Source organism: Chroicocephalus ridibundus, chromosome 14, assembly GCF_963924245.1.
Source record: "Chroicocephalus ridibundus chromosome 14, bChrRid1.1, whole genome shotgun sequence".
Classification (NCBI taxonomy): Eukaryota; Metazoa; Chordata; class Aves; order Charadriiformes; family Laridae; genus Chroicocephalus; species Chroicocephalus ridibundus.
In genome coordinates this window covers 14,805,973-14,833,065 of record NC_086297.1, presented here as the reverse complement: position 1 = coordinate 14,833,065, position 27,093 = coordinate 14,805,973, and the positions used below count along the sequence as shown (strand labels likewise).

The 27,093-nt window shown below is 48.5% G+C and overlaps 1 protein-coding gene across 4 annotated transcripts in view; it reads left to right on the top strand.

Moving 5' to 3' along the window:
• MAP2K4 (mitogen-activated protein kinase kinase 4) overlaps positions 1-27,093 on the top strand; it is a 107,262-nt gene that overhangs the window by 19,184 nt on the left and 60,985 nt on the right. For all 4 annotated transcript variants that reach the window (XM_063352015.1, XM_063352017.1, XM_063352016.1 and 1 more), the window contains exon 2: positions 19,419-19,521. In XM_063352015.1, coding sequence (XP_063208085.1) covers positions 19,419-19,521 — 103 coding nt within the window. The remainder of the gene's footprint in view (positions 1-19,418; positions 19,522-27,093) is intronic.

Sequence of the window (27,093 nt, the reverse complement as noted above, 5' to 3'; positions counted from 1 at the left end):
CTGTTCACACGTTTCTTCTGAGATACTGCGTATAGAAAACCCGTTGTTGTCCATAGTTTTTCACAGACTGATGCTTTTCTGTCCTGGAAGAGCTGAGAGGGACGTGTGCCCCGGTGTTACAGCCCAGAGTGAGCCTGTCTGTCAGAATTGCTCCCCTACGACAGGGCTGGGAAATGTGTGCTTTTTTTTTTTTTTTATTAATACAATTTTCTATTGGCACAGGATATACAAATCTTTAGGGAACTTGATGTTTGAAGCGGGAATCGCAAATCTCTTTTGCAAGCTAGAGCTGTGTGGCAGGACTGGAGTTAGACTTGCAGACCTTTCTGGTAAATCCCTGAGACGACCGTGATGGAGATGTGAAAAGAGGTGGAAGAGCAGCGTGTGCTGGGGCGTGCGGGCTCCGCTGGGACCTGGCCGGCGGAGCTGCGGTAACGGCTCCGCAGGTGAGACCGAGCTGCAGACAGGACTTGCTGCTGGGAACAGCTGGCATGCGATGTCTTATACGAACCTTGGCTGCTTAAGGAGGTTGACTAATATTTATTGAGGATGATGGCTTACTTTTGCATCAGTCTTTTTGCCAATTCCCGGTTGCCTGGCACGTTAAGAAGACTGTAAAAGCTTTGGCAGGGTTTTTAGTTACTTCCCCAGCAAGTGCTTTTCATCTGGCGCTGGGATCTTCTGTCAGGCATAGACAGTCCAGGTGCGTTGGAGGGGTTGACATCTGCTACAAAGCAAAAAATCCTCAATAAATGATATTTCAGGAAAAAAAAAAAGAGGTTTGTCATCAGAGGGTTCTGCGAAATAATGTTGTCCAGAGCTCAGCAGCTGACTCTGATGTTAGGTAGCCCCAGAAGCAAACTGGTAACAAATGGGGCCTTACGGAAGGGAATTTGTTGTTTCCCATTGCAGGGGTGGACGGGCTCTGAGGCTGCCGTAAGCTGAGCACCAAATAAGCAGTGACTCCTTTCTGAACAGCTCGGTTGGCTGTGGTGGTTATCTGAAAGGTAGGAAAAACATGTGAACGGTTTTGCTGGTGGCAGGAGAAGACTGCACAGCACAGTGCTGGGGCTGCTGCTGCCGTAAGGACTTCAAGAGAGCAGGCGACAAAAAACCCTCCAGCATCACCGTGGATTTATGACGCTGGTAGTTTTGAAGGGAAAATGCGTTAGAGTTTCCAGCTTCTGACTGCAGTGCGGTCTGTCCTGGAGCGGTGGTGTGCCGCAGCCTGTGGGGCTGCTGGTGGAGGAACCCCCTGCGCGTTCCCCGCGTGGGGGGCTCCATCACGGACCCTCGCGGCAGGCAAGGCTGTAAAATATTTCCAATAAAATAGCTTGTCTGACTCCAAGGAGGTTGCAATTCGGGTGTGGCAGACCTAGGAGGCTGAAAGGCGTTAAAACCAGCCCTAAACCAATACTTTACAGAATCACAGAATGGCAAGGGTTGGCAGGGTCCTCTGGAGATCACCCAGTCCAACCCCCTGCCAGAGCAGGGTCACCCAGAGCAGGTGGCACAGGAACGCCTCCAGGCGGGTTTGGGATGTCTCCAGAGACGGAGACTCCACCACCTCTCGGGGCAGCCTGTGCCAGGGCTCTGCCACCCTCACAGCAAAGAAGTTCCTCCTCATGTTGAGGTGGAACTTCCTATGTCAAGTTTGTGCCCGTTACCTCTTGTCCTGTCCCTGGGCACCACTGAAAAGAGCCTGGCCCCATCCTCCTGACACCCCCTTTTCAGTATTTATAAGTGTTGATAAGGTCCCCCCTCAGTTGTCTTTTTTGCAGACAGAAGAGACCCAAATCCCTCAGCCTTTCTTCACAAGAGAGGTGTTCCAGTCCCCTCATCATATTGGTAAAAAAGAGCAACCTGCCTTTCGCACCTGCCTGCCAGAGCACTGTGCTTTACCTTAAAAATGGGGAGAATACCTAAGAGCGGTTTTAAAAATGGTGCTGTACATGGCTTCCTTTTGCTGCCGGGGAGCTCCTGCATAGTGCAGATTTTCATCCCCAAGAGGTGTTGTGACAGACATGACGTGTGTTTCTGTAAGAGCAGCTGCCATTGTGCATCCAAGGGTAGATTGTCTTGGTTTGAATGCCTGAAGTCATATGTGACCTGAGTTTTATTCCAGGGAAGGTTTCATGTGCTGCTAAGGGAGAAGAGCGAGTGTCTCCTTGCACGCTGCAGTTGGCCTGGTTTCCTCGCTGCTTTGGAAACCTGTGTAAAGTATGTTCAATCGGCTGTTCCCTGGAGTTAGTCATTGAATCACAGAATGGTTTGGGTTGCAAGGGACCTTAAAGACCATCCAGTGCCACCCCCTGCCCTGGGCAGGGACACCTCCCTCCAGACCAGGTTGCTCCAAGCCCTGTCCAACCTGGCCTTGAACCCCTCCAGGGATGGGGCAGCCACAGCTTCTCTGGGCAACCTGGTCCAGGGGCTCACCACCCTCACAGCCAAGAATTTCTTCCCGATATCCAATCTATATCTCCTCTCTTTCCACCATTGAAAGTATAGATGAAGGATCTGAATTGGGTCAACAAGAAGCATCACCCTAACGCATTAAGGTCCTGGGAGAGCGCGCGTGGCTCCGGGAGGGGGGCTGGGCAGGATGGGGGGAGCCTGTGGTGTGGCGGGGCCGGATTCCAGCACCCTCCTGCCAGCAGAGACGAGGATGGATGTCACCCTGAGTGCCGTCAAGAGGACAGGGTGGCTTTTTCCCCTCTAGATTGTAACTGGTTGAATCAAGAAGCGAGCCGTTAGGAAGGTACTCAAGACTCTCTTGACAGAGCAAATACCTGATTTTTCCGGTGCTCAGTAGATGTTGGAGCGAAGGTGGTGCTGGCAGAGGGCAGGAGGGGTCTCTCTGGGTCTGGCACTGGGTGGCACGTGCCTGTTGCCCCCTCCCAGTAAGTGACGGTTTCTGCTGTGGATCCATTTCTTTGCCAGAGGAACACCATCTAGCCTTTAAGCTGAAGGTGGCTTTTTTGCGCCGAGAAGGGAAAAGGTGGTTGCTGTTCCCCGTGCGGGAGGGTGAAGGGTGTGCAGAGGAGGGTCCTCTGTTTGTTGTAAATGAGAGGAATGTCACACAGGTGTCTGAGTTTCTCTTGTAAGCTGTCGAGAAGCAGCAGGATTTGATCCCCAGCTCTCTGCATCTCTTTCATGGAAAACCAGCAGCAGGTGTCTGGGTTCAGGACAGCAGCTTTGCCTTACTGAGTCGTCAGGGAAAGCTGTGCGCTGTCACCGAGGCGCGAGCCCTGGCGACGTTCTGTTGAGCTGTATGTGAGAGCAGGCAGCAGCCGGTTTAGTAATAAACTCTGAACGAGGGGGAAGGTTCCAACGTGACCCGCTCACCACTGACCTCAAGGGAGCAGCTTTTTGCTGGTGGTTCTGCTCTGGGTGCTGGGGTGCTGCTGCTGGATGCCACGCGGACCCTCCCGGGCTTAAATCCCCTTCCTGTCCCCAGGGAATTCCTCGCGCTGGGCTCTGCCTGCGCCCACCGGCCCTCTCCGGAGCAGCCCGGCTCCCGGGGGGCTGCTTCCCCATGTGTTGTTTGCTAACAAGTCCGTATAGCAAAAAGGAAAGGGTCGGGGGCTGTTCGTTCTTTCTTTCTTCGTATTTTTTTTGCTGTTTCTTTTGGGATCGCAAATATCAAAACAGTTAGAAGGGCATTTCCCAGACTTTGATATCAAGATCATTTCCCAGTGTAATTTTATTTCTCCAAAGAAGAAGCCCCGTAGCACTAAAGGAACGCCATGAACAAGTCTATTTTTGTAGGCTAGCTGTTTCAGTGCTTTGGCTACTGTGGCAATTTGTTGTTGTTGGGTTTTTTTAAAATGCTCTGTGTGTGTGCAGTGACACTTTTTGGGGTGGCAGCTGTTGTATTTCCATGGCAGCAAGGGTTGCGCTTTTATTGGGCTTCACTTCAGCGACTTTCTCGGGTTTTGTTTTGAGAATGAATCAACTTCATGTAGCTTTTTGTGCTCTGGAGCACCGCTTTGCTAACCTTTCGGGACTGTTATTTTCCAGTGTTGGGTACAAAGTGCCCTTCAAGGGACACGTGAGACTTAAACGTGTCACATTATACAGTTTTCTGCCTATCCTGTACTTCATGGGTCGTATTTAGGGGGTTTAATGGGTGGTATATGTGTTATTCAAGAATATTCTGAATTATATCAGCATCGCTGGCCCCACTGCTGCCAGAAACCTGATTTAATCATCTCGGGGGCAATTTTCATACAACCTATAAGTGAAGAAAGATACAGCTTTAACAGGGCTTTTTGTCAGAAGATATTTCTGATTCATATTTTCTTTCCTAGTATGTACCAGAACAGATTTTTCAGGATACTGACTTTGGGTTTTTTATATCAAGAATCTTCTCTTGTACTATAAATCTTAACATACAGGACAGGAGAAATCAGTGTGCGTAGTTGTTGCGTGAAACGGGGCCAAGCGGTTTTGGCAGAAGATAAACCCCCTTGCGTTCTAACACTCCTCACCGAGGTGGGAGGCTAGGTGCGGCTAGGTTTAAATTCTGAGTGATGCCCAATTCAGCACTATCAGTCCAATCGCGTTTAATGTGTATTAAACTATTACGATTTGGATACACTAATAGTGGACTGCACCTTCAGTCTAGTCGTACTCCTGAACTAGCACGGCCTCTCTCAAGTTTTGGTCGCGTTCAGTGAGAAAGCTAAACGACTAGCTACTTAAACAGTGCAGTTTATTTAAACAACAGATATACAGGTTCTTTTGGATTGCCGGTGATAAATACACTGTCTGCAAAGCACGTGCAAATAAAGATATTGCTAAGTATACAAACGCGCGACAAAATTATAAACGATACAGCCTGGCTATAAATGTAGGGTAGAGATTCTCTAGAGAAATTTCTAAGTCCCCGAGAAAGCGCTCGGTGTAATCGAAGTCTTACCCAAAGGCGTCCCTATGGGGGGGAAGAGAGGCTCAGCCCGTCGACTGATCCCGGAAATCAGCGGTGGAATTCTTCGCGATGGTGTCTTCCCTGACATCCCCTCTCTCTTGGGCTATTTTTATATTATTTTTTTATCTTCAAAGTGGAGTTTGAGTGACTTTAGTCATACGTACTTTTATTATGATTAATGTATTCAAGGAGGAGTGTTCACGCCTCGGGGGCGGATAGCCTCCGGGATGGAGGTGTGTTTTGGTACATTGTGGTGAGCAAAGTTCGCACAAAAGGACAGCATTTCATCAACATTTGACGAAATGTTGGCTCGGGTAGCGTGTAGGCCACTTATCAGTTCCGTAGTACCATCTCGTCCCCATATCTGCTATTCGTCACAAGGGAAGGCCACGGAACAAGCGTGTTCCGTTCCATCCCTCGTGTAGTTTCGCAAACAACCTTGTACAGGGAATCACAGATGTTGCATTCTTCATGTGCTAGCTGCGGCTGTATTCTACCTCAGAAGCCTCTCGATTTTATGACTTTCCTTAATGTGTGAACAATGCTGTATTTTTGTATTCTTGGCCAATTTAGTAATTATTCCACAGTAGTTTTCTTCTTTTGTAACCAATATGTAGAGCTAAAGCGGTGATGTTCCAAAAAACGTCTGCTTTATGCATTTAATTACTGGTGAAATGACTATTTTATCTTTCTGGTTGAATACATTGAATACAAGAAATGGAAGCAGTCCAATCATCAGATATGAGGAAATAAAAACAAAACTTAAAAAAAAAAAAAAGAAATCAAGAACAACTCAAAGGAGAGTCTTATCTAATGAGCTTCTTAAACAGTGTGAAAACTGGCTTATTTGAATCCAATAACCTTTCCATTTCAAACATGGATTTTCTGCGTTAGGGGAAAGTTGCTTGCTTTAACAAGGCTGGTTTTGCTAAATTTGCTAAACTGACCGTATTAATTTTTGAGACTGTGTTTAAAACCAGAATAACACATTTTTTGAAACTTAATTTGTTTAAAAAAAAAAAAGTGTTTTTCTTTTTTACTTTTTTTTTTTAAAGTAAGCAATTTGGATTACAGTGCTGTCTGCTGTAGCGCAGGAATAAGACCAAAACAGAGGATGTATATGCCTGGTTAGGAATATACATTTTGGAGGGAAAACAGCATTTCGCGATATGTAACATGTCTTGTTTATAGATGTGCCAGGGGCTAACGCTGGCAGTTAGCTAGAGGCGGAGCATGAAAAGTGTCTGCTGGATGTCTCATGGTGAGAGGACCACTTCACAGTTAGAGACAGTTCGCTGTAGAACTGTCTTGTTGTTTCTCAAGTATCAGCAGAATAAAGCTGAGGTGATTCTTACCAGCTTTTGTCCGTAAATCAGGAATTGGAATTATTTGCTGTAGTTTATAGCCCTGCTTGTTTAGTCTCTGTTTCCTTGTCCTCAAGCTCTGGAAGAAGAAAGTTTGGTTAGACAGAAGGATGGCCAGCAGTGGCCGTGGACTTGCACAAGTAAACGTTACTTCTGGCCGACACTGGCTGCTTGTGGGTCCTGCTTCAGGTGACTGCGTGCCAAGGAGCAGAGCGCTTTGGGCTGGGTGGTAGAAGGAGACCAGAGCTCTCGAGCGGAGTTACCTTCTGACTGTGATTCATGTGCTGGAGCCAAGCTCTTCAGGGGCTTGGTTTCATCCTAGCTAGAAACACTGGGATTTTACTCGTCTGGAACCACCCAGAAAAGGAAAACCACAAAACCATCAGCTTCCTGCTTTGCAGGTTAATGTGGTGCAGCTCTTCATTTCTTTATACTCTTAACTTTCTGCGCAGTCTGTGCTCTCATTAGGAATGGCTATATTAAGATCAGTAGTTATATTTTCTTTTTTTGTATCCTCTTAGATCCATCCCCTCTGCCCTAAGCAGGTGCGAGTTCTGTGTTTAGAGTTGCATCAACTGATACACCAAAGTCTGTGGAGTTTGTTGCTGCAGATCCCTTGGCTGTTAGTTCACGGGCAGAGTTGGTTGTGCGCAACTATCCAGGTCTTCCTTTGGGAAGAAATGTAAACGTTGTAACGCTTCCATCTGTATTATCTTGGTTAACGAAAATGAAGACTTCTGCCACATAGGTAAGTATCCACAAAAAGTATGAGAGCAGACCGCTGTTGGCCTGTTAGAGGCAGTTTTGGCATCTGCCAAGCCCTTGACAGCGGCAGCACTGTGACCGAGTCCCTCGCTGGTCCAGCCTTCGGTTGAGGCATGGAAGAGGTTTGGTACCTGCTGCCTTCTGTCCTTCCAGCACAGCAGCGAGGTTCGCTCCTGGCATTTCAGGTCTTTTGGCCATTGAATGGAAACATCGAGCAAGTGTGCCATCACTGTGCATCTTTCTGAAGAGGCTTTGATGCTGCCAGGCTGTTAAAGCTGCAGATTCGGTTGGAACAGGGCTCGGTTTTGGGGCCAGTTTTGTTTAATATCTTTATCAACGATCTGGATGAGGGGATTGAGTGCACCCAGAGTAAGTTTGCAGATGACACCAAGCTAGGTGGGAGTGCTGATCTGCTTGAGGGTAGGAAGGCTCTACAGAGGGACCTGGACAGGCTGGATCCATGGGCCAAGGCCAACTGTATGAGGTTTAATAAGGCCAAGTGCCAGGTCCTGCATTCGGTCACAACAACCCCAAGCAACACTACAGGATTGGGGCAGAGTGGCTGGAAAGCTGCCCAGCAGAAAAGGACCTGGGGGTGCTGGTGGAGCCAGCTTAACATGAGCCAGCAGTGTGCCCAGGTGGCCAAGAAGGCCAACAGTATTCTGGCTTGTATCAGGAATGGCATGGCCAGCAGGAGTAGGGAAGCGATCGTGCCTCTGTACTCAGCACTGGTGAGGCCTCACCTCGAGTGCTGTGTTCAGTTCTGGGCCCCTCTGTACAAGAGGGACATTGAGGTGCTGGAGCGTGTCCAGAGGAGAGCGACCAGGCTGGTGAGGGGTCTGGAGACCAGGGCATCTGAGGAGAGGCTGAGGGAGCTGGGCATGTTTAACTTGGAGAAGAGGAGGCTGAGGGGAGACCTCATTGCCCTCTACAACTCCCTGAAAGGAGGGTGGAGAGAGGTGGGTGTTGGCCTCTTCTGCCAGGTGAATAATGACAGGACCAGAGGAAATGGGCTGAAGCTGCGGCAGGGGAGGTTTAGATTAGATATTAGGAAGAATTACTTTACTGAAAGAGTGGTCAGGCACTGGAACAGCCTGCCCAGGGAGGGGATTGAGTCACTATCCCCAGAGGTGTTTATGAAACATCTAGATTTGGCACTTCAGGGCATGCTCTAGCGGCAGAGATTGTAGGTTGTTTGGTTGGACTCGATGATCTCAAAGGTCCTTTCAAACCATGAAGATTCTATGATTCTATGAAACACTGATCGTCGGGCATTGCCGTGCATGTCTCAGCAGTGTGGAACGAGGGCTCCTTGCTAGGCTCTGCTTCACAGCATATTACTAATTCGTATTGAAGGCTTCAGAAGACAGAATAAAGCTTGAATTTTTATGAGTGCACAAGATGGTAACTTTTTTTTTCCTGTAAGAACCCAACAGCTGGTGTTCGCAGTATATAGTGGTGTGATGTTTAGTCGGGCCTCTGAGGTGCTCATTAGAAGTGCATTATTTTGGTGCTGAGAAATAACTGGACTTAGAGACGTGTTTGGCTGTTTCTGCTGGATTTCAGCAAGAAGAAAGGTTTGAACAAAATAATGGAAAATAAACCAAAGTTTGCTTAAGATTTTAGATTTTTTGCTGCTTATTTTTATGCCTCACAGTGTGAATTTTCCCTCATTTTTCCCCCTCTCCAATTCCTTGAAAAGCAAAGTAATTATGGTGCTCAGAGAAGAGCTACGACATGGTAGCAGGGGACTTGTGGCCATGTGAAAGCATGCTGGGCAGACCCCGGTGCTGGATTGCGTGTGTCCGTTGCGGCATGGAGGGTCTGCTGTCCTGCGAGACAGGGCAGGAGCATGTGTGGACCCAGCAGAGGCGACCAGACCTGTTGTGTGGCCATGGTGAGGTCCATGCTGCTGCTGCGCCGAACTGGACTGTGGAAATTCAACAGCCTCATGTTGTGTCTGAAATGCAAGTGCCAGGGAAGGACCCACGCAATGAGGGGAGAGGGCGGATGGTGACAGGGTGGTGGGCACAGGTGGCAGCTCCTGTGTCTTCTGACAGCCTGCTGCATGTAGATGAGCTGCTGGGTTGGGCTTGTGTTGCACAAAGTCCCTTCGTGTCTGAGGGCTGGAGAGCCGAGGGTTGTGTTGTGCGAACTCCTGCCAGCTTGACATGACGGGAACCAAAAGCTCCCAGGAAGACAAGAGGATGGAATACAAACAAGGAAGTAAAACCCAGCAATGGTTCCTTCCAGTCCCTGAAGGGGGCCTACAGGAAAGCTGGGGAGGGGCTGTTTGCAAGGGCATGTAGCGACAGGACGAGGGGCAATGGTTTAAACTAGAGCAGGGCAGGTTTAGATCAGACATTAGGAAGAAGTTCTTTCCACTGAGGGTGGTGAGACAGTGGCCCAGGTTGCCCAGAGAGGTGGTGGAGGCCCCATCCCTGGAGACATTCAAGGCCAGGCTGGATGAGGCTCTGAGCAACCTGATCCAGTTGAAGATGTCCCTGCTGACTGCAGGGGGGTTGGACTAGATGGCCTTGAGAGGTCCCTTCCAACCCAACACGTTCTATGATTCTGTGATAATGTGTTGTTAATGGTTATTAAATGCAGGGATACCCTGGCTGGCTGAGGAGGTCCTTGAGCTGAAAGGGGTTGGAGGCTGAGAGAATACCTGAAAGAAGGATGTCATGGAGTTGGTTATTGCCCTCTTTGCTGGCATCTTCTCGGGGGCATGGTGGGCACAGGACACTGTGCTAGATGGGCTGCTGCAGCTGTTCTTACGCTCTGTGTCTTTGGGTCTAGCTCTTACCTTTTGTATTAAAACACCTTTTTTCTGAAATTACGAATTGAAGAAGTATAAAAATAGATCATTGCCAATGTACAGGTACTGTTTTGGAAGCTTATCATAAAATTGCCTTGGATTTAGTTTGTAAAAGTTCTCTGAAGAAGTTAAAAGTAGTAAGAAAAAAAGAAAGTACTTTCAAAGACAACTAAAAACTTTTTTGGGACCACGTGTTCCTACATGTTTTTACGATCCAGACTGAAATCTTTCCCAGTGCAACACGATGCAGATAGATAAATATTTTTTAAAGAACCCTGCAGCTGAGACCAGGTTTCCAGAAAGGCTCAGCTCCTCTCTAAGTCTGTAAAAGCAATGACTAGATGTTCCTAGGACACCTGGGAGCTCACAAGCAAGAAACCAGCTTAAATGAAGCAGATCCAAACTTGAAAATTTGGCTTGGCATATTTTTAGCTATGCATAGATATGAGGTGATAGTATGTGGAAAAATCAGCATATATTGCAAAGTTTTGGATTCAGCCACGGAGATCTGCTCCCTTGCATTGCAAAGGATTATTTCTTGTGGAAATAGTGGCCAAGAGGAGAGGCAGCCTGATGCTGGGATCAAAGCAGTGCCCCTGCCGGGTGGAGTTTGGAGCGTGCTAAAAGCTTGCTCTGGGAGGAGTCTCTTCACCCTATCACGGGTTGTTTGCAGTGTTTTATTTGTGCATGTTAGTGCAGCTTTAACATTTTCACACACATACGCACTCTCTCTGTTATTCAACCAGTCGGTGACAGGTAACACATGCTGGTGACTATTCTTTTTCCCCCGACTTTGAAGGGTTCCTGAGATGTTCCTCTCGGCCTTCTCTTGCCCAGTTTGACTGGTTGTTGTTTCAAAACAACTCAATCCATTTTCTTAAATATGCCCTATATGCGTGTGCTACATGTGGCTCAACAGTAAAACGAGGTGACAGCGTTGCAGTGATGGCATCCATGTGTGTGTGCACCATGCGCCACTCTCGTGGCTTAAAGGTGAAGCAAGGAGACAGCGTTGCAGTGGTGGCATCCTTAGGTGGGCTTTTGGCTGAGGTCTGGCTGGGCGCGCGGTGCCGGCCTTGCCCGCTTCTTTGGTGCCTGCCTTTCTGGCTCGCCCTGTGCTGCTGAGCTGCATCTCAGGTTGCCTGGCCCTCTGCTGAGGGAGAAGGTTGTGTCCTGTCCTGCAGCGCCATCCCAGCTCCCACCCGAGCAGATGGCCTGGCTGTGGCCCGTAGTAGCGCTTTGGTGCCTACACACATTGCACAGAGGCTGCCAAGGGCTCGTTTTAGGGGGCAACGTGAATGTAGAGTTGCACCGGGATCCATATCTTTTGGGTTCGGTGTTGCCTGACTGACCCTGGGCCAAAACCTCTTGTAGAAAAGCAGTGCTTTGTCAGGCAGCGACTTCCCCGGAGGTGATACGAACCTCAACGAATACCCCCTTGGTTTAGGAGGCTTAACGGGAAGAGACAAAAATGAAGCCTCCTGTGCCGTGAGGGCGTGGAGCAAAATGTTTGGCGGTGGGGGAGAGCAGTGCCGGGACAGGGAGGGAGCTGGGCAGGGGGAAGGCAGGGACAGGGACGCTGAAGTCCCTTTCACAGCTTCTTCCTGAGAGGTAGCAAGTGACAACGTGGTGAGCAGAAGGCTGGAAACCTGTGTGACAGCCCTTGGGAGAAGCAAGAGAGGAAGACGTGTGCAGGAGGAGGAGTCAGATGCTTCCCTCATTTCTGTTGGCATCTTGGGGAACATTTTGCTTAAGTGAGTCCAGACTTGCTCTGCTAATCCCACCTGAGACATCACTGAGTCACCGCCCCGTGGACCTCTCCTCTGTTAGAGAGTTATCAGCAATTACACTTAGGAAATCCAGACCTGCTGTGTCAGGAGATGCCTCCTGGCTTGGTGGCCGAGGGTTTTCCTTGTCCTTCCCTACGGATGTCAGGGCAGCAATTCCTGAATCCCTGTGCTGTTTCTTGCTTTCAGCAGGATCCACTTGTGGTCTCTTTTGTCTTCAGAATTTAAAAAACCTGATATACTAATGCCAAGGTGGACAGAATCGGTTGCTCCCCCAAGAATAATTGTGCCTTAAGATGGAAAAAGCCCCCCCAGTCCTCTGGTTCCAGCTTTTCTTCCCGATCCGTGGCTGCAGGGCTCTCAGCGACTGGGTCCGAGGTGTTTATCAGAGCCGGTGGGATGCAGGCTGTGATTGACATTGCCACTTTTCTGGCATAAGGTAGCTAGAGGGATGATGGAAACATACTTGTTGCTTTATCCAAAGAAACTAAATCCTTTCCATTGACCTTAAGCAAAGGCCTCAAGGGCAGATTTTTTTTCCTTGCTTTTAGTCTAAGTACAGTCTCCCAAAATTAAAAAGGAAAAAAAAATAAAAAATTAACTGACCCCTTCCCCAGTCCTCCTCCCTACAGTATATTTTATAATTTTTGCCGTGCCGTTTCATAATGGAAAAGTACCTGGCACGGCCCTTTGCATAATTTATCCTTGTTTTACATCAGGAAGGGCTTCAGGTGCCTTGCAATAAATTTCCCAGGGCAGCGTCACCATTTCCTTCTGACAGCTGCTCCGGTGCGGTCTCCTACGGGATTATACTGCGGCTGCCTCAGACAGAGGTAGCGTGAACATTTGGCAGTATTTGTGATGGAAACGCAGTGCTGTTTGAGAGCACCCCTGTCCCACGGCCCGCCGGCCCAGCTGCTGGCCGGTTGGAGGTGCCGGGGACACCCAGACCCTCCAGCTTCTCTCCATTGGTGTTTCATGGGTTTGGCGTTGGACTACGACTATGAGCGCCGTGTTAAATAACGCTCTCCAGCGAGACATTGCCCGAGCTGGGGTTTGGGAGGGAAGCTGCCGTCTAACGCCGGCGTTCCGCTCTCCTCCCCGGGCAGAGCTGCCGGCCATGGCCTGGCGCCTCCCTGCACGCTGCAGCCCCGGCCTCCTGCATTCACACCCAGCGCGCGCCCGGGCACACATTTAATCTCTTCTGCCACAGCTGGTCTGCTCCCAGGAGTCGGGTGGTTTGAGCTCTGTTTATGGCTATTCATGCAAATGGTATTTCCACGCCAGGGCAGTATCAGTGTAAGAAATACTAAAGGTTAACGGTGGATTTTGGAGCTTTCAGAGACTTCGTTCTTGGGTCTTTACTGCTGGGCATTTCCAGTCTGAGGGAACTAATCTTAATCTGATTGCAATTTCTTGCACTCAAAGCCTAACCTACTGTAGCCAGGCTTCACGGTGGAGGTATTTATAGAAGCTGTTGCAAGTGCTGTTGGATGCAGCATAAATCATGGACTGCAAGCTGCAGAGGTGCGGGAGTGTCTGCGCGACCGTGAGCCACCTCCCGGCCTTAAATCACCGAGGTGTCTTGCTGACGTTGTGTTTAGTACAAATGTTTTGCTCTCTAGGGGTTTCGTGATGGTGATGGCTGGTGGCCCTTCCAGAGTCCTGGCTGTTCTGGGCTTGTGTGGTTTTGTGCTCCCTGAGTGGAAGCACATGTGGGGCTGTAGGTGAATTAGGGATAAATAATCTTTCTAATGACATGACTTCTAAAAACGGGCATATTTAGCACATTCCAGCAGTGCAAAATCCTCACACAAAATTTGAATGCGGACTCTTGTATTATACTGAATTGAAGGTTTCGTTAAAAGGCAGTAAATGTCAGTAACAGACAGACGTACTGAAAATACCCGTAACCTTGAAAGAGAGTTTCTGTAGTTACAGTTCTTAAAACTAGTAACTCAAAGCCCAGGCTTCTTCTTTCATTCAGGCTCCCCAAATAAACTGAGCTATAGGCTGAAGTTCTTTGTGTTTTGTTTCAAAATTTGATGAGTTTTTTCTTGAAAAATGGTTGTCTGCAAGGCAAGGCTGGAAAGCTACTTTACTCCCAAAGCAATCGTGCTAATTTGGAGTACATCCGCGAGGGAGGCTGGGAAGGACGGCAGTGGGACTGGGAGGGAGTGGCTGGGGGGGCCTGCGGCAGGCAGCGCTGCGCTGCCAGCGATGGAGAGAGGGAGCCGTGGATCCCGGGCGCCTTCAGGACGGCGGCAGCTGCGGGGCTGCAGCTCGGAACACGGGTGAATGTTCCTTTGCTGTCTCTACATCAAAGCGAGCATTTTGTTAGCTGACAAGATCTAACAATTTGGAAAGTGAGAGCTGTTAGAAGAGCAGAGGGATTTGTGGTGTCGGGTGTTTTTTCCATCTCAGGTGAGAGCTGGCACCAGCTCTGCTTTGAGATGCCCTGGTAGAGATCAGACCCCATGTTTTGCAGTTTTCTTCTAAGAAGATAACCTCAAACATTCAACTCTTCCCAAAGGGACCCAACCCATCTGGCCTCCTGACATCCCTTCCTCCCTGTTTTCATGTCCCTGTTGACATGTTTTAATTTTACCAGGGAGAGGTAAAAAGGTTACGTGGCTTATTGCAAATCCGTTGGTCATCTTCCTGCTGTTTGCTGCCACCACTCATTTTCCTGTGGTTGTATTTCTTTTTTTCTCTTTATAGTAGAGTAAGGAAATGGTGTAGACTTGGTTCCTGGTGTGTTGCTACTCCCCAAACAGCAGAGAGGCTTCAGCATCTGACCAGAGAGAGCAGTCACCTTTGCGCTAGGACAGCGTCGCACTCGCACTGTGACAGCAAAAGGTTGATATTGCAGATTTGAAGGAAGTGGAGAGCAGGGATCAATTTGTATTCCTGCAAGACAGAAACCTTGGAAAAAAAACCCAAAACATTAAATGACTGCCATTTTGAAAATCTTACTGCTTGGGAGGTGAGCACTTTCTTACGTGTAATGTGAACGTTGCTGGCAGTGGTGTTGAGGTGTGGGATGGGGGTGAGGAAATTCTCGGAAGAAATTAGGATTGCTTTCTCCAACAGGAGGTGACTCAGAGGCTTGAAGATGTCCTGGGTGAAGTAAAGGTAGAAATAACAAATATAACTTTGGAGGAATACTTCTGGACTGCACATTATCCACCAGATAGCTGTTTCTTCTTGTGTGAAGACTGGTTGGCTGGGTTTGTGGTAAAGGGGCCTCAAAAAGAGGGATGAGAGCCTTATGGCGAGCCAAGTGCTTGGATTAATCCTAGTGATGGGTAACAGTACATAAGTAATTACATACTTAACCCGACCTCCATTTACCAGCACGGCAAGAAACAAACGTGTGCTGTGAGCCTGAATTCTTCTTCTGTGGCCATTGTGTAGGTGGGGCTCCAGCGGGCTTGGCAGGGCTTCCCGGCCACTCTTCACTGTGCCTGTTTTGGTGGTGGTCTGTGAAGGGCCAAAGGATGTGCATTTGTGGAGTAGCAGGACACAAGGGATCACCTGTCCCTTACATTAGTTCCACGCAGTGATCTGTTGCTAAAACAACAACATCCTTTTAAAAAGGGATTTGAGAACAAGAATACCATTGTTTATGGCTGCAGTGATTTAAAATAAGGTTTGCTATCCTCATGGTTACAAGATTAACTTATTTACAATCAGAAAGCTATTTCGGCTGTCTTTTTCCTCTCTGACAGCAACATAATTTATTTCATAATACTGTTTAGATTTCCCTCAAAACACAAGCAAATACTTCCCTTAGTGCTTCACCTCAGCCAAAGCCAAGGCCATCCTGCATTCAAATATAGTCTGGACTTAGTATAACCATTAATATACAGCTGAACAAACCCTCTTGTCAAAATTGGGAAGACCCAAAGTCAAGAAACTTCATAGTTTCAGGCTTGGTTTTGAGGATTAACCTAACTTATGGAAAAGTGATATGTTCCAAAGTTAGTTTTGGTTTCTTCCGAATCATTACTTCTCCAGTAGCGTTTACTTTTACGGTTCTCAGAGCAGTAGATGTTATGGTGGTCGATGATTAGAATTATGTATTAAGTTAGCAAAACCTTTAAAGGATGTTTATTTTACATACGATGGATATTTCTGCAGCACAGTTTAGGACAGTTTTGAACACACAACCTTGACGGCAATAGGGGCATTCACAAATTTCAGAAGCAACGTTAACCCTGGACCTCTTAATTATAGCAGAATGGAGTGCTCTGAATTAAATCTTTGCATAGCAAAATCACCAGCAAAACTCTTGGGTGTAAAGAGGCCCTATTGTCTCCAGTCAGTTTTGAGTGAAGTTTCTGTAAGGAATAGGTGCTTGGAGCTGTCAGAAGTCTTTTTTGGAGTGAAACTCAAGACTCATAGACTCCATATTTGAAGTACTCAATTTTTTTGAAAGGCTACTGAACTGGAGAAGACAGCTTGCTCTGACTCTCGTCAGGCTTCTAGTTCATTTTAGTGTGTTGTTTCATTTACAGTACGGGTGGCTTGCACTGAACAGCAACTCCCGGTATTCCTCAGGATGTTTCTCCCCTGTCTTGTTCCTTCTTCATAGGCTGAGCGAAAGCAAACCGTCCTGTTTGCCTTCCAGGGGCAGCTTATGCTTCTGTATTTGTTGGATTTGTAGAAAATCCAATAGTGGATCAATGTCATTGGAACTATTCTTAGAAACCTACTGAGGTAGAGATCAATAGGCTGACGTTTAACAGGGATAAAAAATATTCTGTCACACTGTGAAAACAGGAGGAAACCTGCTGTATAAAGTTTGCAAGTAGTAAGAATAGGAGTAGGTTTTGAGAAGAGATTTTTTTGGTAGGAGTTTGTAGTTAACTGTGTCATTTTCAGTGTTGGGATACTTCAAAGACAAACGCTCTTCTAAGTTGTATAAATGTTGCTGTTAGAAAGGGAAAATCTTATGTCACTGTATCATTGCCCTTGAAAGAGGGAGAGTGTTTCAGGTAAGTGAATACAACAAAGCCAGAAGAGTGAGGGCTGCTGTAAATCCCTGGACCCAGTCCGAGAGCAGCGTTTATGCTGCGGTAACAGGGCACGTGAGTGAGGGGCTCTATGACCCTTATCTGCAGGTACCTGCCAGGCCCCACCACCCACGCCTGTCCGCACAGCGGCGGGGAGGACCTGGGGAGAGCAGACGGGCCCGGGGAGGTTTCAGGCGTATGCACATGGCTGGTAAGTGTCTGCATCCCCTGGATCCTTGGCAGTCGTGAACTCAGTCTGGTTCTGCTCTGCGTAAGAAGGGAGATGCCCTCAGGGATGTGGTCAGAAGAGGTCTCGGAGGTCAGTCAGGCGATGGCGTGGTGTTGTGGCCGTGTGACAGGTTGTGCGCTTGCAGAGGGTCCTGCCAGGAAACGTTTGGCTCCTTGGTAGTGGCAGACCTGCCTGCAGCCATGCGCTTCGGACGAGCCCTGCAGAACTTCTTAAGAGACAGACATGAGATACAGATTGCTCTCCACCCTGGTATCGTTTGTGTTGTCTTTAAGTAGATTTTTACAGTGGGGATGGTGAAACACTGGAACAGGTTGCCCAGAGAAGCTGTGGATGCCCCGTCATTGGCAGTGTTCAAAGTCAGGTTGGACGGGGCTTTGAGCAACCTGATCTAGTGAAAGATGTCCCTCTCCATGGCAGGGCTGTTGGACTAGAAGATCTTTGAAGGTCCCTTCCAACCAAAACCATTCTGTATTCTATGAATATTCCCGTTAGTCATGCAAACATCTTATCTTTCAGAACACTGCGGATGACTGACATCAAAGATGTGGAGGGGTGATAAGTTCTGCAGAAAATAATAGAATTGGTTTTACCACCTTTTTGGTTTTGTTAGCTCTTCCTTTGTTTCTGGATCATTTATAAGGGTGAATTGATCTCTTTGACTTCTTTTAAGTGATTCTTCTGCATTGTGTTGGGCCCACGTGCTGTAAGAGCCTGAGCTTGGAAACTCTCACGACAAGAAAGACACTGAGGGTCTGGAGCGTGTCCAGAGAAGGGCAACGGAGCTGGTGAGGGGTCTGGAGCACAAGTCCTGTGAGGAGCTGCTGAGGGAGCTGGGGGTATTCAGCCTGGAGAAAAGGGGGCTGAGGGGAGACCTTCTCGTTCTCTACAGCTCCCTGAAAGGAGGGGGTAGCTGAGGGGGGGTCGGTCTCTTCTCTCAAGGAACAGGTGATGGGACAAGAGGAAATGGCCTCAAGTTGCGCCAGAGCAAGTTTAGGTTGGATGTTAGGAGAAATTTCTTCACCAAAAGGTCTGTCAAGCATTGGAACAGGCTGCCCAGGGAAGCGATTGAGTCTCCATCCCTGGAGGCATTTAAGAGATGTGTAGATGTGGTGCTGAGGGACATGGTTTGGTGCTGGACTTGGCCATGATAGGTTGATGGTTGGACTCGATGAACTTAAAGGTCCCTTTCTATGATTCTGTGATCCTTCTAATACTTCATGCCCTGAAATTGCTGTAAAGTGCTTTGACCAGTAACTATTTTTTTTCTCTTTTTTGTTTTTATATTGGAGTTATCCAAAACGCCTCTTTGTGTAAGGTAGAGGAATGCTGCAGAGCAGGATGGTCCCTCCTGACTTTTCCCAGGAGGGCTGTGAGGTGTCTGGGAACACGACACCTGCTCTAGGGTGCAGGCAAAGGAAGGGTGTTGGAGAAATCCAGGTATTGGGCCAGGGTTGGGTGGCCGGTGCCTCCTGGGATGAGCAGCAGTGAGTCGTTAAGACATCGCTCAGGCAGGGGGAAGCCCAGGGGGGTTCAGTCGCAGGCTCCTGGGAAGGTGGGCTGGAAGAGGGCCCCTGTCTTGCTGTGTTTTGGTGGAGAGGAGCACAGGTTTCCTGTGGCTGAACAGAAACAAGATGGGGTCTTCTGCAGCCCAGTGGAAGGGCTGGGAAGGGCCATCTCCCTTCGTAGTCCCTGATCCTGCTGCTGCTTGAGCAGGTCATCTCAACTTCGATGAAAAATACACCGCCAGTGGCTGGAGCAGTGACCAGGACCACTTCCACCCTTCTGTTTATTTTCTTTTTCCCCATGTTTTCTCAGCTGGCTGCAAAGCAAAGCTTTCTCTCACCTGGTTGCCCCTCCGACCAGCTGAATTTTGCTCTCTGTTTGGTGTCCCACTTGGCAGAAGGGAGCGCACAGCACATCTCCTCCATCCTCGCTCAAGCCTGATTATCTCCAATTGCTGAGGAGGGTCAGGAACCCCGTCAGCCCTCCCAGAGTTGAGCTGTTACATAAAAGACATCTCAAGGTGCCCTTCCCCTCCCCAGCGCCGCCCACGCTGCGGCTGGTGGCGTGCCCAGGCTGCGCCGAGCAGGTCGGGCCCCTTTGCCACCACGGCTGCAGCTGAGCCTGCCGGCACGGGTCTGTTGAAAGGGGCGGTGGCATGCATGGAAGATGCTCAGGGCCCTGGTGTGGAGGTGTCCTGTACCCCTGGCAGCTGGTCCTGGTACTCCAGCTGTCACAGGAGGTGCTTGGGACACCTTGCTTTGGCGACTGACTTGGAATGAGATGGGGGAAGACCTTGGGGTGAGAGCTGACGCCGTTTCTCCATCCCTGTGTCCCTAACGCAAGCTATGATCTGCTAATGTTGTTGTGAAATGTTTTTTTCCTTTCCTTACGATATGTTTAACTTTTTTCCTATTTATTTCCAGATGCTCTTAGTATTTTGTTGCTGACAAAAAGTTTACTTTATGTTCATTGTCTCCCAGGTAAACGCAAAGCGCTGAAGTTAAATTTTGCAAATCCACCTTTCAAGTCCACAGCAAGATTTACTCTAAACACTTCTGGAGTTCCTTTCCAAAATCCACACATGTGAGTATAAAGCCGAAGGCACAACTAGTGGAACAACTTTGAAATTATTTAGCCAACGTGCAGTGTTATTTTAAATGCAATTTAAAATAATCAAGTTATTTGTAGGTCAGTCAAATCTGTCACTGTAAAAGAATTTTTTGGTTTGGTTTTGTTTGTGCTTATTTTTTTTTTTTTCCCCAGAATTTAAAAAAAAAAAAAAGGTTAAATTTGGGATCTTTCTGTTTTTCACTGGAGCAATTGCCTTCCAGAATTGATTAAATTGAGATGAATTGTAGCTGCTAATTCAAAATACGCCTATAGTGAAGTTCCAGACCTATTCACTGTCATTTCCCTGTCTTTTTATTCAGTGCTTATTACTTTTTGTTAGAGAGAAGTTCTTGTTTCTGTGTTACCTGTGAAGGATATAACTGTGCTAGATTATTATTTTTTTTTTCCAGCACTAAAATAAACAAAGGTTTGAGGGTTGTCGTTCTACCACCATAGAGATGTCAGGGAGTTACGCAGTGGTTAGCTCTCACTGAGTTTCCCAGACAGCTACAGGATATCCTTATCCAAAGTCTGAATGCAGGTGTGGCACAGAGCTGTTCCTGATGCTAGTGAACAACAGTAGTACATCGTCACAGAGAATATTAGCTTTGTATCCTCAGATCCACCAATCTAGATGGATGGGTGACGCACCCACAGCCTGTACGTGTGGCAGAACGCAGGTAGCATGCCGACATGTCCCAGATTTTTCCTCTCTAAGTTCTCCAGCAGGTCTCAAGATTTTGTCAGTGGCAAGTCTCAGAAACTGCACCCGCAGCTCCCCCCGTGGCTGGGACTCTGCGGGGCGTCCCTGGTTTTTGGCTGCTTCTGCTCGGCTCTGCATGTCGCTGCCTCTCTCCTTGAGCTCAGTGCCTTCTGCTTCACCAGGATGCACCCTCCGGGGTTCATTCCTGTTTCTGGGAGCTTCTTTATGCTGGGGATTTTCAAGCAAGCTTTTATGGAATTAGAAATATGTTTCTGATGAGTTATCAACAGTAATTACAGCATCTAGAAATTTTAGAGAGTACTTCAGACGATTCTTCTTACCACCCCAAGTGACCTTTCCAGTGAGTCCTTCTCTCTCCTTCTCTCTCTTTTCCTATCTGAAATAGAGTATTCTCACTGGTTGTAGAGCTAGTGTTTATATATTCACTTTTTGTATCTCTCCCTCAACATCATCAAACCCTTATAACAATTTTCTGGAGAACCCCATCTGGGACTCTTTCCTCTCTCAAACCTCCCCATGTCCATTAAGTAAAGGACCTAAGCCTCAGATAGCGAGTTCCCACCGTCAGCCATCTGTAGGGATTTGACTTTTCTGTGTTTAGCACATGGATTTCTCTCTCAGGTTCACTGGAAGTCACAGCGGCTCCTGTATAGCACAGAAGAGCTTTCGTTGCTAGTCAGTGACATCGTAAGGTTCATGTTTGTGCAGGTGACTGTCAGCATTGTCCATTAAGACAGTGCTTCTCTGTCTCTGTGGGAGTTGCAGTTGTTGGCAGGGGTGGGCTGGTTAATGGTGTAACTGGTTCTGAAGGCTTTGAAGTGGTTTGGGTTGGATGAGATAGCTGTTCAGGTGTCAAAAATGATGGTAATGTGTCTGTGCTAGAGCTTCCTTAGGAGGCTACAAGCTGTAATAGCCGTTTCTGTTTGACAGAGGTGGATGCTGTTGGTTCGATTGCGTTCTCTGTGTTGAGGCTCACTAAGCTTGGATACGTCCTCACGTCCTTTGTCTTGTCCGTAGTGGATGCGATGCTGTTCCTCAAAAGCAACGTTCACATCTCCTGGTTGCACGCTTCTCTCGAGTGTTTGTCTTGCGGCTGGTGCATCGCAGGGATGTCTCTGCATCTCCTGCCTGCTTCCCAGAGAGGCTGGAATGTTTTTTCCTCTGTTGTCTAGAAACGTTTCTAGATTTCTGATTTGAATTGGATATTCCAGACCTCCTGGCCCATGTGCGTTCCCGATGCAAGGCATGTTTCTGTTCACTGAATTGCTTTTCTTCCCCAGCCTGATGGAGCGGAGTGGCCTCGGCGCCCTCCCGAGATGAGTGCTGGCTCGGCGCTGGGGATTTCCCTGTGCAGACCCTGTTGGTCCAGATGGGTGGATCTGAAGATACAGAGAGGTCAATTTCTCATACGAAATTTGGATTTCTGTGACTTGGATCCACCGATCTGGAGGTGTCCTGTTGCTCCTCCCTCCAGGAGGACAGAAGGTCCTGTCAAGTGCCCATTGCCTGTGCCGAGCAATGGCTGGGGCTCAAGAGGAGGCAGCCAGCAGTGTCCTGCAGCTGCTACGAGGTGTAATTTGCCTATTAGCTGTATTTTGCTTGATTAACAGGTTTTGGTCGGGGAACTGATCAGTCTGGATTGGTGGATGTTCAGGTAAGAGTGTAGTTTCTTGCTGTGTAGACAGAAAGCAAAGGAGCAAATGGGGCTCCCTGTGCCCGTGCGTGTGTTGGGAGGGAAGAAACCTCCATGTAACCTGCACCACCGGAGCAGAGGCACCGTCGCTGAGGAGGAACAGCACATCGTGCCAGAGGCGGCCTTGGAAATTTCAGGCTATTGTGTTTAGCCCTGTTACTCCTCAGTGCTGAGGCTCCGTACCCTGGTAAAATGGGTGTGGACCCCGCACGAACCATCAAGGTGCGATTCAGCTTTCTTTTTAGGGTTTGTTTCTCAGTCTGAGTGGTCTCAGTAGTGTTCGAAAAGAAGTTGGGGGAAACCATTTTGGGAATCCCTGTAAGCCAGGGGTGGAGTTTAGCTCCTGTGGGCAGGGGTGACGCACATGCGGGCTAGAGGGGACGCAGCGTGGTTTCCACAAGGAGGTTTCCCAGATGATCTGTGCGCAATTTCTGACTCCAGTCATTCATGCTGTTTCCCTGGTTTTAATGGCGTGTTACCTGGAGGTATCATTTCAAGGACCATGGAATCCCAATTGCAAAACATGACATTACTAAGACTCTGACCAGTGCTTCCCAGTTGCCTTACATCCCACGGCACAGAATGCCCTCTGTAGCCCGGCAGGCATCACGCTCACTGTGCTCCTGCCCGGAGCCTGTTTCCAGAGCTTCGCTGCTCTCGTGAGTAGAGGCTTTTTATAATACATAGGCTGTGCCCTGGAATACTATTTCCAGGGAGAGAAAGCACAGATTAACACTACAGAATATAGGAAGTTGGGACGTGGGTTCCCAGATCTTTTTCCTGTTCCCCCTTGTGTTTTCTTTCCCATCTGCAGAGGTTCTGAGCCATGTCTTATGGTTTGGATCTCAGGCTGGGGCTGTGTCCCTCCAGGATGTATGAGTGTGCTGCCGGGGCTGCGCAGGGACGGCAGGAGGTGGGTGCCAGGGCAAGATACAGAGCAACACGCAAGAACATGAGACCACGTGCAGGAGCAGGAGGAGCCATTGACTGGTTGGGACCTTTGAGCTTTGCTGTGCCATCTCTGCGATGGCCATGGAGCTGAGAGCTGGTGAGGACTGCGGTGGCTGAGTGGCAGTGGGGTGGCATGGCCCTGCTGCTCCTGCCCCGTTCCTGCCCAGCCCATAGCACTCCCTGCCCAGGACGCCTCTTCCCCCTTGCCAGTATGTCCACTACCAGCTGCGTTGGGATGTCTTGAAGGAGGAGGTCATCTTTGTCATGGATGACCAGAAAACCAAGTGAGGAGACTAGCAGAGCAGAGGCTACAGCTGCTCAGACTGGAGCCAGTGGCAAAACGTCTTATGTCTCCAGTGCTGCTAGGGTTTTGCCTTAAATATTTTTTGAATTAGAACATGTGTTAAAACCAGGGGGCTTTGAAGTGACCTTTAGATAGGAGACTGACTCAGGATAGCTTTGAATGAGATCAGAATCTAGAGGTACTTTTCTCGTTGCTGGTATTTGGGCTCTGGCTCCCTGAAGGCTGCCCTCCTGGTGATGCTGAGGCCTGAGACGTCCCTTATGGCAACTGAAAGGCACCGTGGGTGGCTTTCCTGCACGGATCCTGTGGGGCAGGTGGGCAGAGCCCCGGCATGACATGTTGAGTAGCAGGGAGCGAGGCAGGGGCTTGGAAGGAAGGTCCGTTCTGGTTCTGCGACTGATGGAGCTATGGAGGACGTGCATCTCGTTCAGTTCTGCTGAGCCTGCTGCCGCCAAATCTACTTTATAAGTGCAGAGAGAGATGATGTCTAGTTATGGCGTACAACGCAGCCTGCCTGTAGACAGCGATGCACGTTATTTGCACGTGACCTGTACAGGGTAAAGGCAGAATAGAGCCTGAATTACAGAGAGTAGTTGTAGGGTAAAATTCTTACTTCAAAGGATGCAGTCTGGAGAAGTTGTGTCTTCCTGGCAGCTGATGCCCCACTCCAGGGAAGCTCGCGCCTGCTCATGGTCAGCAAGGCTGTGTGCGATCGCTGAGCTCTGTGGGCTGGCTGACAGGGCAGGCTGAGGAGAGCTGTCAGTTGAGACCACGGTTCTCATTAGTTCAGACTCTATTTCTGACTTAGACCAGATTAACGAATGCTGACTTTGTTGTCCCTGCAGCAGACATTGCAGAGGGTGGAGGACACAAGCCACGGTTAGGGTGAGCTCTTAAACTTCCAAGCCGCTGTTTTTCAATTGCTGTTTCCAACCGACTGAAAAGCATCCCACCTTTTACCTCATCTATTCCGTGTCCAAGTAGGATTTAGGTCACAAACAAAATTAGATTACTCAATTATCTATGTGTAAGCTCTGCGGAGCTACTTGCAGCTGGTGGCCTTTGCTGAAAGGCCAAATAACACCAACGCGGGAACGACACGGTGAGATGCGCTGGTGTAGCGCGGCAGGTTTGCCTGGCAGCTGCCTGTGGTGTGCTGGCCGTCGCTGGCGTCCATTGAACCAAGTTGTTCAGTTTGCCGTAGGTGAATTCTGTTTGGCGTCAGGTTCGCAGCACGGTGCTGCTTGAGTATCCTGTCAGAGGTACCACCTCTCTAGAACTTGAACACCAGAGCATTGCGGTCTCATCTGGAAAGGTGACAAAATGAAATGACGCCTTCTAATGTTGACAAGCCCAGCTTCTGAACTGTTTCGTGGGCTGTTGGACTCTGTGGAGTCCTTGTAGCATGTGAGCGTATTCGTGGATTCATTGTGAATTAAGCTTCCAGAGGTGCCCCGTGTGGACCACCTTCTCCTCGTGACACTTGGGAGAGTCACACGCTTTCCAGAGAGACGCCTCAAGAGTGTGTTGGCAAATGTTTGTTCAATAGACCTTTGGGGTTGGATTCCTCAAATGGAGCCCCAGTTGCACGTCAGACTCCGTTCCTTCCTTTTTTTCTGTATTGTTCAGGGACTGTCTTTATTCCTGAAAAGTATTTTTCGGGCTGTCCCAAAGTCTCTCTCAAGCGTCTACTTCTGTTTTAATCGCCTCTTACACTTTTCCAAACCTTTCTGGCACGTGGTGTCAGGCTCTCTGGCTGCATAGCCTGCAGCTGGCTGAGTTCATCGGGAAATAACCTGTGAGAGTTACTACCATTTGTCTAACAAATATTAAAAATGAAAGTGGAATATTCTAAATTGGCATGTTCACAATAACTTGTGTGAATTGCCCTGTAAATACTTCTCTCTCTGTTCCCCATTTCTACCACAGTCATTTTTACATCTTTATTGTTACTGATTTCTGCTACCTTTCTCTGCACTATAGCTTCCCGTCGCAGGGTGGGATGCCCAGATGCCTGAGAGATAGGTTGCGGTGTAAAAGGTACCAGTTAAGAATTTGAATTTTTTTCCTGTGACTGGTCTTCAGCGTTTCCTGAAAGTTGCGGTACCTGAATGTAATCACTGGGAAATTGCTTGTATTGTCAAGAAAGCGCAAGTGAAATGGATACCTCCAAGGACTCAGCAAATACATTTAAACGTTTGAGTGAGTCTATGGAAAACAGGTTTTCACTTTTAATACAAATATCGCTGTAGTTTAAGTGCTAGAGCAGTGTTTCTTAAACACTGGGTTTTTTTCAGGCATTTTCTTGAGAAATTGAGGAGCGTTGTCTTGCCTTTTAACCTTCCTGTTTCTTCCAGAAGTTTACAAGTTCGTTTGGCCAGTGATTTCTGTGGCCTAGATGACAACGAGGTGATACGGCGCGTAAAACACCCATGCTCGGTATCTCAGACTTCAAGTAGCTCGCCCCTTCAGAGAGGGTGCTGCCAAAGTTAGTGTGAGATTTTGCCTGAACGTGCTGCATTAAGGTCTTTTTTTCTTTTTTTTGTTCTCTTTTTTTTCCACTTCTAAGTTTCAGTATTTCTCTAAGATGCTAATCCTTCTCTGCAGAGGAGCTTTTTGGTGTCTGCTGCTTCCCAAATAAATTTCTTTAGCAAATTCCATGTCCCTTGGAGCATCACTGCCTTAGTAGGACTGTTCTGTTCTTTCTGCAAGAGTTTTGATATCTCAGCACTCTGCTTCTGAATTTAGGCCTGGAACCAAAATTTGGAGCTTGCGTATCTCCATTAAGCTAATTGACGTTGATTTTTCAGAGGTGCTTAACACCTAGCTTCTTGCCACGCTGTTGGCACTTGGTCTCCTCAGAACTTCTGGAAACCTAATCACCTACATTTGGGTGTCTAAATCAACTACAGCCCAACGTTACATACTAATCTGGCCCCTGTGGGTTCCAAGTGCTTCACACATGCTGAGTGATTGAGCTTTGCAAACCTAAAGGGTTGCACAAAACTGAGTTCCCTGTTTTGCAGATGGGAAGCTGGGGCGTGCTGTGATTTGGAAGAGGCAAAGGTTAGGCCAGGAACTTGTGATGGGGCAGGGAGTTCAGCGGGGATCTCCTGACAACCAGTGCTCTGCAGGTTGGCTCTGTTACGTGTCCCGTTGACAGCGCAGTTGGGGGCTGTTGGCCTGGCTCTCGGACGCACACAGCCGTGGTCGGAGCTGCTTTTCTGGGAGCAGCGTTGTGACTGTGCAGCCACGATCCCCTCGGTGCGCTCTGCCATGTGAAACACGTCCCCTTTCTGCTGCACGAGGGGAGGCCCGTGCCTTCCGTGGTGGGGAAGAGCAGCCCATGGGTAAGAGGCTGCGAGAAGATGGCGGCAGTGGCCTTCCAAAGCACCACGACCTGGTGCGTCCTGCCCAGCAGGGGCAGCAGCCGGGGTGGTGGGAGCGGAGGAAGGGCCCGGGGGGCAGTGGGGGGATATCTGGAGGCTGCCGCACCTGCTCGGATCCGCCCCGGGGCAGCCCTGCCTTTGCGGGCCCGTCCTCGGTCACGCCTGCACCCTGACAGTTGGTGTGACAGAGAGAAAAAAGACTTCACGGAGGGGTTCAAAATAACAATTTATTTGGACTTCACTCACAGGTCCCATGCGCCACTATTGCAAGTTCTTATGGATACAATGGAAGAATGCACTATTGCAATTTAAGGGGAAAAGAACAAAACAATTCACAGAATACGCTGTTATCACCTGACAAGTGATCCCGAAAAGTAACAACACAAACCGCCAGCGCTAGATATGAATACCTTAACGAATGCACAAATCACGATCTAGAGAATGCTAGACATCATACGTACGTTATTAAATCACTTACCCTCTC